Source organism: Geotrypetes seraphini, chromosome 10 (genome assembly GCF_902459505.1).
Source record: "Geotrypetes seraphini chromosome 10, aGeoSer1.1, whole genome shotgun sequence".
In the NCBI taxonomy this organism is placed as follows: Eukaryota; Metazoa; Chordata; class Amphibia; order Gymnophiona; family Dermophiidae; genus Geotrypetes; species Geotrypetes seraphini.
In genome coordinates, this window is record NC_047093.1 from 103148641 (window position 1) to 103163670 (window position 15030).

At 41.5% G+C, this 15030-nt stretch overlaps 1 protein-coding gene across 3 annotated transcripts in view; it reads right to left on the minus strand.

Moving 5' to 3' along the window:
* LRSAM1 (leucine rich repeat and sterile alpha motif containing 1) overlaps positions 1-15030 on the minus strand; it is a 542506-nt gene that overhangs the window by 285987 nt on the left and 241489 nt on the right. For all 3 annotated transcript variants that reach the window (XM_033960298.1, XM_033960299.1, XM_033960297.1), the window contains one exon: positions 7709-7831. In XM_033960298.1, coding sequence (XP_033816189.1) covers positions 7709-7831 — 123 coding nt within the window. The remainder of the gene's footprint in view (positions 1-7708; positions 7832-15030) is intronic.

The window sequence follows — 15030 nt, forward strand, 5'->3', positions numbered from 1 at the left end:
CTGATTCTGCAGATGGAACTTTCCAGTCTGCTTCTGGCAGGTTGAAATCACCCAGCAACAGCAACTCCTCTTTCTTTCCCAACTTTTGTGTATCTGTAATCAGATCTTTGTCAATTTGCTGTGATTGAGTCGGAGGTCTGTAGACAATATCCAAGGGGATAGAAGTTCCATCTTGCTTCTTCCTTTCCTCAGGCCACCTGCATTTCAATTGTTTGGATATCTGTATTTACATAGAGAGCTACTCCTTCACATGTTCAACCATATCTGTCCTTCCTAAAAAGATTATAACCCGGTAGTTGAAAAGCTGTGATTGACATCTTCTGTAGTATGCTTGCAAGCACAAATGGTTAACCCTATGGTTTAACATACCATCCCTATTGCACTGGAAACGAATACATTATATTTTCCTTAGTTTTGTTAATTTTTCCTGAGATAAATATTTCTAGGTTTCTGTACAAGTTTATTCCTTTGTGCATTATAGGGAGATAATGTACTTACTCTGGTAAGATATTTTCCAGTAGATAGGTGAGACATTCTTGACCATATGGTTATTTCCCACTACTCGCATGGTCTGCAAAAGAAATCCATCGTAGGTTTTTCACTCTAGTGTACTTCACAGGCTAGTTTAGCACCCTCTAGCAGTCAGTACCCAAGCATAGAGAGACATGCTCATCTGTAATGACAGGTTAAACTATTGTTCTGCTCAAACAACTAAACAGTACCGTTAACCTGCAATAGAGGTGTCAAAAGAGTTCAGAACTACTCCCACAACAGATTAAACATATGTACAAAGAAGGAACTGTCCGCTCTCAGGAATTCGAAGCAAAGGGTTTCTCATGACAATGCCTGCCATTGTCGCAACCCCCAGGCTCCTGATCACCACAGCGAGCCAGGTTCACCGCAACTGTTACTGCTCCCAGCACGTTCCCTCCAACTAGGGAATCCTTCAGGCCACCTAGGCATCGGCCTAGGGTGAAAACCAACAGGTAAAATGTCCACAGTGAACGCAGGCAAGGAAACCACATACAATCAAAAAGGTTCAAAAATAAAAGACATACTTTTATTTCTGACCCTAGGTCAGACGGTTCTGGTATTATCAGTAGGTTGTAATATTTTCCAGTACATTTGTTCAGAAACCAAAGTATGTAAAACAGGGCCAAACTGGCCACAATGGCTTCACAAGCACTAGAATGAATGTTATACCAAAACTCAAAAAGTAAAGAAAACACAAAACCGGAATTATGGCTGGACTTCAGTCTTTATTACTCAGTTCTCTTCACCAGCCTTAATAGGTAAAGGTAAGTTCATCAATGCTCTCTTTCCTGGGAAAGAGCAGTAAAGAAAAATACACACAGTTCCTGTAGCTTGGAGAATAAACTTTTTATAAGCTCAAAAGGTAAACTGCTAAAGCTAGGGAACTCCGACACTGGCTGACTGCAGTAAAGGAACTTATACAGATGGAGCTCTTCCATGGCTGACGTTCCCTGCAGTAGCTTATTAGTAGCTAATGAGTCTCCAGCTATGCAGAGAGGAGCGTAAGGAAAAGGATCCATAGTTAAATGTTCAAGCAGTCTAAAGCAAGAGCAATATAACAGAATACTTCAGAGGTTAGCACTGAAAGTCAGACAATTCTGCTGTACACAAAAATAAACTCAGTCTCAGGACTTCACAAAAAAAAGAACAGGTAAGAAAAAGTATCAAAACACTTCCCAACTTTCAGCTTGTGTCCATGACTTTCAACCTCTCACTAGGCACACTGGGCATACTAATATCCATAGGTTCCCAGCCCTCCAACTGCTTCTCAATGGTGGGATCAGACTCCTCAGAAAGGTCCACCATCTCACACTCTTCTCCCAGCTCATTAGCATTCAGCTGGGGAGAGAAGTCATACTGCCTCTCAGGATCACGTTCTCAGCTTCTCTGCTCCTCCCCCTCTCTGGGTCTCAGCTGCCTCGTTTTAACAGGCTCCAAGCTGCCCCTCCCTGCTCTGAAGAGGGGGAAGGCAGAAAGCTCCCTCTGCAGCTGTGTCTGCTTATGTGACAGCTTTCTTCTAATACTCTGGCTTTCTGGGAGCTGTAGTTTCCTGGCTCCTGAGTTCTTTTGTGAGCTAATAGCAGGCTTGGTAGCATAACCTGCCGCTGGCCTGGACTCTCCCTGGTATTCACTGTCTGGCTCCTTAATGTCAGTGCAAGGGAAGTCAGCACTTTCATACTTGGCAGAGCCAACCTGGTCAGCTCTCCTGCATAGGGCTTATTGCTCTTCCTAGTTAAACCTTAGACAAAGCTAGGAGGAGAGCTAGATTTGTCACACCATCCAGAAACTCTACGGACCCAAGAGAGAGCGACCAGAAAAAAAAAAAAACGCGCCAAAAACAACATTTCTGAAACTTTAAAAATTATAAAAAATAATAAATTTCAGGTGGTGGAACATAGAGGAAACACTAGGAAACCTTCAAAACCCCTCAAAATTAACTTTTAAGAGATCGATTTTGGAGCTTGTATGCTCCACTTTACTCACAGTTACTGGACATTGACAGCCTGCTTCTGCTCTCAGCCTTTTCAATAGTCGGTTTAGAATTCATTGGCACACATCTTTCAAGCTGATCTTTGGGATCTTTGGGCTGCTAGTCAAACACCCCAGTATGACTATGCCTCCACCCCTGCAGACCACCGGATGTGCATCTGGATGGGTGGAGGCATGAAAATGCAGCCACCGCACTGCAGAACACCTCTGAGTCCCCTAAGCGTGCTACACAGTCTGCGCTCGACCCCCCTGCTTAACAGGGAATGAGACTAGGTCAGCAACGGCTCTGAACTCCAAGGAAGACTAAGCAGACTGGCTAACAGGTAGCCAGAAGGGATCGGCCTGTCAGCTACAGACCAAAGTCTGTGAATTCTCGAGCAGGCAGAACTTCAAATCTATTTCAAATGTGAAAATATCCGTAAAAGGGATGAACATATGCTGAATTAAAATAACAAAATGGGGAGATCAGAATTTACACAGCTGCAGCTGCAGCCATGAATGCAGAAGAAAAGACTGCTAGAGGGCACTAAACTAGCCTGTGAAGTACACTAGCGGCAGAATGAAAAACTGTGATGGATGTCTTCTGCAGACTATGCGAGTAGTGGGAAATAACCCTATGGTCTAGAATGTCTCACCTTTTGCACTGGAAATGAAATTGCAATAAAAAAAATAAAAAGTTAAAAAAATGCAGGCTGCATTTAACTCAGGAAGAGTGGATTTGTATGGTTGTTTTGCAAGAGAAAGGGTATTCCAGTCAGGAGATTGCTGCAAAGGTTAGATGTAATCAAAAAGTACAGCCTTAAGAATCACATAAAGTATATGGAGCTGGTAGCATGAAGGAAAGGCATCGACGTGGGGAGCCTAAGAAGTCAACAAAAAGAGAGGAATGTGCATTGCTCAGGATATCCTTGAGGAACAGGAAGCTCACTTCTCCTCCACTGCTCAGAAAATAAAAAGAGAAATGCTCAGTTGATGATTTCTCTTCAACTGTAAGGAGAAGATACTTGGAATCTAGACAGAAGGGTTGCAGAGCTAGGACAAAGTCACTGATGTGGCATGGGCAAAGAAATATTCCAGTTTAAGCAAGAAGGAATGAGAAAGTATTATTTAGTGATGAAAGCATTTTCCATATCTCTGGAACTCATGCAAAAATATTTGTGAGAAGGTTTCCAAGAAAAGAATAAAAACTAGAGTGCCTGAATCTCTCAGTTAAGTATCCAACAAAAAGTAAGGATCTGGGGATGCATGACAGACCTTACACCAGGGGTGCCCACAAGGTCAATCGTAATCTATCAGGAGATTGCGAAGGCAACGTGAGCTGATCGCAGAGCCCAGGATTTCTCCCTGCTTCCCTGACGCCAACGCAGAATTGATGTGTGGGGGGGGGGAAGACTTGTGCAGTTGCTGCACGCACTTGGCCTATTGCTGCGTCGCAGAAGCAGGGAGATATCGGTGGCAGTGGCTTGCAGAAATCAGTGGTGGTGGCTGGAGGCGGGGAGAGAAAAAGAAATAAAGAAAAGGGGCAGGGAGAAAGAAATAAAGACAGAGAGAAAGAAAGGTGACATTGCATATTTTAAAGTCATCTCTCATGACCTCTTTGATAATTAACATTTTCTGTGCATACTGTGTGCTTTGTGTTTTTTAATTTTTATTGTTGGTAGATCATTTTGACTTGGTCATTTTAAAAGTAGCTTGCAAGCCAAAACAGTGTGGGCATCCCTGCTTTACACCACTGATGCACACAATACATTGAAATCCTCACCAAGTGCATGTTACCATCAACTCAGCAGTTGTATCCCAGAAATTACTTTTTCCAAGATAACAATGCACCATGCCATCGAGCAAAAATTATGGCAGACTGGAAGAAAAAGAACTGGGTGAAGACAACTGAATGGTCAGCATAGTTTCCAGATCAAACAACTAAAATTTTATGGCACAAGGTGTAATTCTGGAAATAGCTAAGAGCCAATCAGTGAACAAAAAGGAATTTATTTAATTTCTTAGTGTTGTCTGTAACTGTCTCTTCATTCAGGAACAACTCCTGAGGCTGGTGAACTGTATGCAGATACTATTGATAAAAACAGAACAAAGGCTAGCCAATTAAATATTAAGAAGCCAAAGCTGCTCAAAAAAGCTCTTTTCCTGCATATAATATGTAAACCATTTTGATTGTAACCAGAGAAAGGCAGTATATCAGATCTCATCTCCTTCCCTTTCAGGAACTGCAGTTCTGATAAATGCATTTTTATTGATATCTGAGTAAAGACAAGTCCCCCACAGAGAAAACAACATCTCAGTTGACATTTTCATATAAATTTATAGTCAGAAAGAATGCACAATTTATTTCTGATAGTAAGCATTTGTATTGTCTTAGAATTCTGGCAAAGAATTTGACATATGAGCAGACAATCCAAGATAATTTGTTTTATGACAAGATAATGCAAAAGTTTATCTGTACCTTCCCCTACTCTTCTTACAAATCAGTGACCTACACTGGTTGAAGACATCTATAACCAGCACAAGTGGCTGCAAACTCACCTGTCAATGATGTTCACTAGGCAAGAAATTTGTATTCTTTGACATTTCAATTGGATAAATTTCTCATTAGTCAGAAGGAATGAAATGGGGAGGAGGAGAGTGTGGCATAGTGGTTAGAGCCACAGCCTCAGCAACCTGCGGTTGTGGGTTCAAACCCTGTGCTGTTCCTTGTGACCCTGGGCAAGTCACTAAATCCTCCACTGCTCCAGGTACATTAGCTAGACTTTGAGCCCGGTGGGACAGATAGGGAAAATGGTTGCGCACCTGACTGTAAACTGCTTAATACACCTTGTCCAAGCGGTATATCAAATCCCAATCTCTTCCTCCCCCTTTATAATTGGCACTGGTATGCAGGGAGTTTTTCTTTATTATTTTAATTTTCTTTTAATTACCGTATTTTTCGCTCCATAAGACGCACTTTTTTCCACCCAATAGTGGGTGAAAATCTCGGTGCATCTTATGAAGCGAAGGTACAATTTTTAACCCCCCATACCGTTTAAAAAATCCCCCCCTGCTGCACACCCCTTTTAAAAACATCCCCCCACATACCACTCTCATTAAATACCCAGAAAACACAAACCATGCTATTTACTTGGAGAAAAGATATTACTCTAATATCTCCATTGTCCTTAACAATAACCCAATTGAATCTGTATCAACCGTGAAAATTTTAGGCGTAATTATTGACTCGAACTTATCTTTTCATGACCACATAAATCAAACTGTTAAATCCTGCTTCTATAAACTCCGTTTGATAAGATCCATTTCTTCTTACCTAGAACCAAAATCGGTTAATATCCTTGTTCATTCCATGATTATCACCAAAATAGATTACTGTAATTCTTTGCTCTATAATATACCGCAAAAAGAAAAGAAAAGGCTACAAATAATCCAAAACACTGCCATAAAACTTATATACAAAGCAAAAAAATACGATCACGTAACACCACTACTCATTAAGTCACACTGGTTACCTATTAATCACCGAATAACCTTCAAAATAGCTCTTTTAGTCTTCAAGGTATTGTTATTTAACACGCCCCAATTCATATCAAGAATGATTACTCCATATCATTCAACTCGACCCCTTCGATCTTCACAACAAGATTTATTATCGATTCCCTCTCTAAAAATAGTGGGAACAAGGAGAAACGATATGTTCTCTGTTTTAGCCCCCCAACTCTGGAACACTCTGCCTCTATTTATTAGAAAGGACAAAGATCTTATCTCTTTTAAAAAACAATTAAAGACTTTTTTATTCAACGACGCATTTTCCGACTAATTAGTTAGTCTCTTGATTTTCTTCTTTTCCCCATCCTTTTGTTTTTTCCATTACATGTTTTTCACTTCTATTTGAGTAAAAATTGTAACTTTTCCCTCCTTTCCTCTCAGTCATGTCTGTCATAAAACTAAATGTACAGTTTTATCCCTAAATTGCAGGTTACTATTGTTTTATTTGCTATTAATGAGATATATGTTTTTTATTTAAACTTGTTTCTTTTTTATATAAGCTGTTAACAATTTTGTTCTACGCTTTTTAACTTTTTAATAATTAGACAGTTAGTCTTCCCTTAATTTGTTTTAACTGTACATCGCTTAGAATTTCTTATATAGGCGATTAATCAAATAAACGTGAACTTGAACTTGAACTTACCTGCCGCCGCACCTTTTTAAAACATCCCCCCCCCACAAACACCCACTGCCATATCTTTTTAAAACATTCCCCCAGCAAACACCCGCCACCGCACCTTTTTCACACACCCCCACCCCTCCGCAAACACCTGCCGCACCTTTTTAAAACATTCCCCCCCTGCAAACACTTGCCGCCATCATATCTTGTTAAAAACATCCTGGTGGTCTAGCATGATTCCTCCTTTGCTAGCCATCTCCTATTTCCCGGACAGGAGCAGCGGAGGTCAGGTGTGAGCTTTCCGCGCTCCTACCTGGCCCTGCGCTGCTTTCTGATTGGTTGCCGTCAGTTCTCATGGGATGCGAGAACTGACGGCAGCCAATCAGAAAGCAGCGGAGGGAGGGGGTGTTTTAGAAAGGTACCGGGGATGATAAAAATACTGAGACAGATGTCTAGGGAGGGAGGGAGAGATTTAAAAAGGTACTGAGGGGGTTCTGGCTGGCTGGCAGGCTGCCATTAGACTGCCTACCATTAGACGTGCCCACCACTAGACGTGCCCTATACCCTGTCCCAGTCTACCACTAGACCACCAGAGGGGGACAGGGTACAGGGCACACCATTTGGTTCAGAATTTTTTTCTTGGTTTTTCCTCCTCTACAGGTGGGTGCGTCTTATGGAGTGAAAAATACGGTTTTATACCTGTTCATTTTCTATCTCTCTTTTTATAAAGCAGACTTTTTGACACTAACTCCCTCTTCTACAAAGCCGTGCTAGCGTCTGCTGTGCGGCAACAGCCCTGAAGCCCTTTAAATCTCTATGGGCCGTTACCACGTGGCTTTGTAGAAGAGGGGGTAAGTAAATGTCTCATTTTCTTTGTTTTTTAATTGGGATTTTTCTGACTTTTTCTTGAGTAGTCTTGAGATGTTTAAATTGAAATGTTTAAATTGAAAAAGCTTAATAAAAACATTTTTTAAATGAAAAATGATGCCCACTGAGGACATATGTTTCAGAACCTACTTCTTTTACAGACTGTAAAATCTCATCCTTTTGGTTGTTACTTTGTTGGATAAGCAGAGCATGTTCTCTCTGCTCCAGATCCAAACGACGCTCAAATTCCAGTTTCTCCAGCATTTTCTGTTCCTGAAACAACACCAAAACAGAAACTAGACTTTTAGAACACTGGAATCAATATTACAGTTTCAAAAATAAGATTGAGCTATTATTGTCTGCTTAGGTGGTCATCTTAGTAGCATAATGCTTTGATAATATACTTTTTTGATCAGGTTTTTCCATTTCATGTGTAGTTCAGGTTACCTCACCTCAAGAAAGGATACAGCAAAATTAGAATGAGGTTCAGACTGGGGCAATTAAAAAGGAAAGAAGATAGGACACCTAACTTACAACAAAGGGCTAAAGAGGTTATGACACTGTAATCTGGAAAAGAAGGAAATTACCTGATAATTTTCTTTCCTTTAGTCATAGCTGATGAATCCTGAAACTTATGGGTTATGCTCATCTACCAGCAGATGGAGATAGAGAACACAAACTGAATTGTGTTATATAGGAAGGAATGCATTCTGGTCGGTCAGTAGAGCTCTTAACAAAGTAGAAGGAATTGACAAATACCATACAAATAAATTTCTCCTTCCCCACAAAGAGCAGCAATAAATTATGAAGAACAGTAATCTGCAGAAACAGCAAACCTCAAAGTATTAACCTAGACAGAGAAACCAACAATATTGACATAAAAATCACAGAGGTGGGTTTCTATATTCCTCTGCTCTGACTAAAGGAATGAAAATGATCAGGTACGACATAAATTTTCCTTGGTTGTTATCAGAGCAGAGGAATCCAGAAACATATGGGATATAGCAAAACAGTCTTTAATTTTGGTACGAAGCGGAAACAGATGAAAGAACTGACGCAACTAAATTTGCTTCCAATCTAGCACCAACATCCAACCAACAAAACTCTTTAAGAAAAAAAATGTGAGCCTCCACCCATAAAGCCCTAAGACAGAGAAAATGGTTTACCAGAAAGAATGTATGCTGAAGAAATGCTCTCTTTAACCCATTATGTGATGGTAGCTTTAGAAGCTGTATCACCCCTATTTGAACCACCTCCCCTGGTTGGCTTCTCTGCTAGCTATCTGAACTGAGGAGACTCGCCCTGTGCTGGGCAGGAGGGCACTCGTGCATGTGGCTGACTCGAAACTTCAGAAGTTTCTACAAGCAAGTATGCTTGCGAGGCTGTCCACATCCGGGCTACGTGGATGATGTCACCCATATGTTGGAATAGCTGCCTGCTGTCTCTGGATAACAACTGTTACGGTAAGTAACTGTGCTTTCTGGGAATCGTGAAGGTTATGAGATGATGGTCAGAGTTGATAGAAGAGTTGTGAAGAATTTGGCAGTCGAACAGTTGAAGAAGAGGACAATAACAAGGCAGTTTCCGTTTTGGTGCATAGGGGTGCTAGGGCATAGCTGAACACTGAAAGAGGATTTTAGGGCAAGAAACATTGAGGTGTAGGAGTTAGAGGTGTCCACAACATGAATGTTGAAATCACCAAAGATGAAGGAAGGAGACGAAGGTTCAAGAAAGATGGAGAACCAGGAGTCAAGGTCCATGCGAAATGAAATTAAAGATTTTTCAGGGAGCAATAAAATGACTGCTGTTCGGAGAAGAGGGGGGATGAATAGATGGATGGAAGACATGGAATGACTAGATGGATAAATCCTTCTAGCAATGTAAAATATTCTTAAGGGATATCCGCTATGGGGCTTGACTGGAACATTCCCATACCAATCTATTGTGCTCAGTCTTCTCTATTAAGATACATGCTAGTTCTTTACTATTTCTACTATTATAAGATAGACATTGCTCAACTTAATTGTGACACCTTTTAATGTTACTATATCCTCTTATACTTGCGTGTTTACCTCAGACCTGTACACACGGCTGATAAGCTTGTTCGTTAGGTTATGTTATTATTCTTTGTTCTGTTTTTGATGACATGTACATGACCGCCTGTACTTACAATCTGTGAAAACTTCTTATGTATATGAGGTCTATGCTTGTATTTCTATGACAAAATGCTAATAAAACTGATTGAACTTTAAAAAAAAAAAAAAAGAAGTTTCAGTCCTAAGGTTTACTCCTTGCTTTCTGTGGGGAATGCTGGCTTTTGTCTTCTGAATCCTGGCTGGCACAGGTCTGCTTCTCTCCAAGGATTCAGGTATCCTGTCAGCTTGTGGCTGCCTCTCCCGGGCTAGAGAACACCCCCTTTTCCCTAGCATGGACTGATTGCCCCTCACAATACTTGTGGTTCTCTGGTGCTTTGCTAATGAGCCTGGATAGCTTCCCTGCTCATTAACCCTGCCCCACCAGAGATGAACCCTTTGTGGGTTTTGCTATCACCTGCCTGGTGCATGCTGGTCCTTGTAGTTCTTTGCTTTTAGCACTCCCTACATTAGAACCAGGCAAGTATAATCTGGTTACTTTTGGGTTACCTTTCACTGGGGATAAATTCTGCAGGGCAGTTTCCCTAACCTGCCTGCTTCTAGGGGTAGGTTTAGGGATAGTTTTAGAGCACTGCAGGGTTTCTTCTAGCATGACAGAACTCTCCCTGTCACACAAGGTGGAAAACCATAAAGGGTGGGTCCCACACTGTGATGTCCCATCATGTGAGAGAGTACTTTCTTGAGGGAGGGCTACACCAGTGTCTACCTCTCCCCAGAGTTCCCTTAAGGATGGGCAATAGGCAACCAGGGTTAAACAGAATAGCCGGGTTAACCTAGTTCCTATTGGGGTGGTTCTAGTTATAGTGGAAGACTAGGTGGGTGGTGTTAGGAACCAGCAACTCCTATTTCCCCAGGGTATGTATTGCCCAATAGTAAAGACTAGATGACCTTGCCATTGGGCTTGAATAACTAATTTGCATCCTAATTTCCATAAGGAGTGAATTGCATAGAAAATTTATTGCATAGATGATTTATAAAGAAAAGAGATTCCTAAAACCTTAAACTGGACTACTGATAGCAAGAGGAGCTTTAGCTTGAACCCCTTCAACCCTTAGGGGACATTTTGAGATGTCAAGAGGGATCTCACCGTGAACTGAAAGGGGGGGAGGTTGATTAATGGACTCCCAGAAGAAAGGAGCATAGTTTGAGTTCTTGGAAACAAGAGCTCCAGGGCAACTCTTGAGAGGAGGAATGCTGGCTTAGTGCCTAACCCTTGGCAAGCTCACAAGCGTGCAAGCTCAGACTAGCTAGGTCTACACCCTTGGTAGGTGGGGAAAAGACAGTCGGCCTCAGCCCTGGGTAGGTGGGGCCAGGGGTGTGACAGACACCAAGGCTTGAAGTTCACTCACTTGATGTGCAGAATTGACAGAGATTTAAAATATTACTTTCTAAGTGAGATATTTCAGATGAGTAGAAGCCATTGGTTCAAATGGAGGCTTTATCAAACTAGCAAGAACAAACCACAGACAGTGGCTTGAGAGGTAGTTTGATACTGAAAAGTCCTTTCATAAACCTAGAGACAAGAAGGTGTTCATCCAGGGATTTATTGTTGACTGGTATATAGAAAGTACTGAGAGCACTTACATGGACTCTGACTGAAGTGGTTTTAAGATCTGAGTTGGATAAGTAAAGTAGATAGTCCAACACAGAAGATATAGGAGAGGATGTAGCATGAAGATGTTGAGGATCGCACCACGTTGAAAACCGTGTTCACTTCTGTTGGTAGCACTGCTGTGTAGAAGGTTTCCTGAATGCATTTAAAATGACTAACAAGATCAGAAAGATCAGTGACTGTTGAGGTCAAGCCGAGAGGTACCAAGCTGTCAGGTGTAATGACTGTAGGTTGACTCTGCGTGAGAAGAGATGGAAAGATCTGCAGAGGTATTGGATCCCTGACCGTGAGCTGAAGTAGAAGGGAGAGCCAAGGTTGCCTGGGCCATCAAGGAGCTATGAGGATCATGGTGGCCGATTGCTGCTTGAGCCTGACCAGTGTTTTCAGAATGAGAGGAATTGGTAGAAACGCATAGAGGAACTTGTCTGACCAATCCAGGAGAAAAGTATCTGCCTCCAGATGATGAGTATTGCCTGCAACAGAATTGAGTCAGTTTGTGGTTGTTGAGGGATGCAAATAGGTCTATCTGAGAAGTCCCCCACTGAGAAAAAAAAAATCTGTTGTACGACTCTGGAGAGAAGTGTCCACTAGTGTTGAAAAGTCTTCAGAATATTCCCAATCGCTCTGAGTTCCAAGAGGTTTATGTGGAGCTTTTGTTCTTGAGCAAACCAGTGACCCTGTGTCCTGAGACCGTTTAGATTAGCTCCTCAAGCATGCATGGACGAGTCTACGGTCAGAACTTTTTGATGAGGAGGCATTTGGAACAGCAACCCTTTGGAAAGATTTGAGGAATTTGCCACCACTGCAGAGATTGATGAAGCGATGATGTGATTACAATCTTCCGAGAGAAAGAGTCGAGAGTTTGAGACCATTGGGATGCCAGAGTCCACTGAGCTGTTCTGAGATGAAGTCTTGCAAAGAGGGTAACATGGACTGTGGATGCCATGTGACCTAAAAGTCTTATCATTTGCCTGGCTGAGATGGATGGCAGATGGTAGACTTGATGGCAAAGTTGAAGCAGAGTGTCCTGTCATTGAGGTAGGAATGCTCTGAGCTTTATGGTATCTAAGAGAGCTCCTATTAACTGAAGAATCTGAGAGGGCTGAAGTTGAGATTTCAGAAAGTTGACTTTGAAACACAAATGTTGAAGGAACTGGATGGTTAACTGTGTTGCTGAGTGAACCCCTTGAGGGGAGGCATCTTTTATGAGCCAATTGTAGAGATAGTGGAAAACTTGAAATTCCTGATTCAAGTTTCAAGTTTATTTAAATTTTGTTTTCCCGCCTTTTCAAAGTTTCAAAGCAGCTTACATTCATAATACATTTGAGTACGGTAAAAACAACTAAGACAAAATAACATCAAATCTAATATAATAAAATGGTAATCCGCGCATGCGCACTTCCTATGCGTGCGCCAGTTTTTCGTGAGCTGTAGCGACCCGCAGGTAGGACTGCACATGCGCGGCTTACGGTTCAGTTTTTCGGTCTGCCCTGCTCCCTGCTGCTCCTTGCCGTATTGTATTTTTTAGTTGAAAGACGCAGCGGTGGCTCCTCTCACGATCCCTGCCTGCGTCGGACTTCCGACACTGCAGTTTTTTCCTGAACAGAAAGGCTGGTCAGAAGATAATTCTACTATTTGGTTAAAAGAGAACATCCTTAAAAGGACGGTTGCACTGCAAAAGCATCTTCAAAAAGCATAGTTTTAGGCTGAATTTAAATTTGTCTAATGAATTAATTTCTCATATATAAGCTGGAGCTGAGTTCCATAGTGTGAGAGTGGTAACGGAGAAAATTCAATTTCTCATAGTATTAATAATCCTTAATGATGGGATTACGAGTAAGTTCTGGTAAGATGAACGGAGAGTACATTGGGAGGAGTAGGGTATAAGGAGTCTATTAATGAATTCTGGCTGCCCGGTTTGTCTAGTTTTAAATGTCAACCATATTATTTTATAAGAGATACGAAGCGAGATTGGGAGCCAATGGGATTTAACCAGTAAAGGTTTTACATGATCAAATTTTTTTGCATTATAGATTATTTTGATGGCTGTGTTCTAAATTATTTGTAAGCGCCTAACTTATTTTTTTGTATAAAAAGGGATGATTAACAAGACTAATGGCTCCTTTTACTAAGCTGCGATAGCAATTTTAGCGCGTGCGCTAGACCTTAACACCAGCATTGAGCTGGCATTAGTTCTAGCCCTGTAGCGCAGGTTTAGCACGTGTAAAATCCTGCATGCACTAAAAACACTATCGCAGCTTAGTAAAAGGAGCCCTAAGAATGTCATAATGCCCCTTCATCGCTCCATGGTGCGACCTCATTTGGAGTATTGCATTCAGTTCTGGTCTCCTTATATAGTGGCGCTAGAAAAGGTTCAAAGAAGAATGACCAAGATGGTAAAGGGGATGTAACTCCTCTCGTATGAGGAAAGACTAAAATGGTTAGGGCTCTTCGGCTTGGAAAAGAGAAGGCTGAGGGAAGATATGATTGAAGTCTACAAAATCCTGAGTGGAGTACAAAGAGTACAAGTGGATCGATTTTTCGCTCCGTCAAAAATTACAAAGACTAGGGGACACTCGATGACGATACATGGAAATAGTTTTAAAACTAATAGGAGGAACTTTTTTTTCACTCAGAGAATAGTTAAGCTCTGGAACACGTTGCCAGAGGATGTGGTAAGAGCGGATAGCGTAGCTGGTTTTAAGAAAGGTTTGGACAAGTTCCTGGAGGAAAAGTCCATAGTCTGTTATTGAGAAAGACAAGGGGGAAGCCACTGCTTGCCCTGTATCGATAGAATGGAATATTGCTACCAAAACCTTGGGTTTTGGCCAGGTACTAGTGACCTGGATTGGCCACCTTGAAAATGGGCTACTGGGCTTGATGGACCATTGGTCTGACCCAGTAAGGCTATTCTTATGTTCTTATGTTTTTAATTCCGTTGTAAAGGGCGTTGCCGCAGTCCAGACAGGAGATGACTAGTAAATGAATAAGGATTTTGAGAGATGATTGATCAAGAAACTAAGCGAGTGAACGTATCATTCGTAGACGGAAAAAGCATTTTTGTACCATAGAACTGATATGATCATGAAATAAGAGTGCATTGTCTAGGATAATTCCCAGAAGTGTAATAGTTCTTACAGGCTGGATGGGTGTGGATTTAAATTCTATAGGTGTAAGCAATGCTTGACCCTTTTTGAGTGGAAAACCCATGGATTAAGTTTTTTTTTATATTACGTGAAAGCATGTTGGAATTAAGCCACCTACTTATGTTTTCCAACTTTTGGTTGCTAGCTGATATGTCATCAGGGTTATTCAAGTCACTACTACAAGGCATTTGGTGAATACTCTTGGAGAGGAGGCCAAGCCGAAGAGCAGAACCTTGTTTTGAAAGTGTCGATGGGCAATTCGAAATTGTAGGAATTTTCTGTGAGCCAGATGAATTGATATACGAGTATATGCTTCTTTTAGATCTAGAGAGCATAGCCAATTGTTTTGATTTAACAGAGAATACAGAGTTCATAGTGATAACATTCAAAACTTTTCATTGACTAGGAACTTGTTGAAGTGATGGAGGTCGAGAATTGGACGGATACCTCCTGTCATCTTTGGAATGAGAAAATACCTGGAGTAGAACCCCTGATTTCTCAGAGGAGGGGGGCACTACTTCTATGGCATTTAGTTGAAGCAGAGCCTCTATCTCCTGAAGA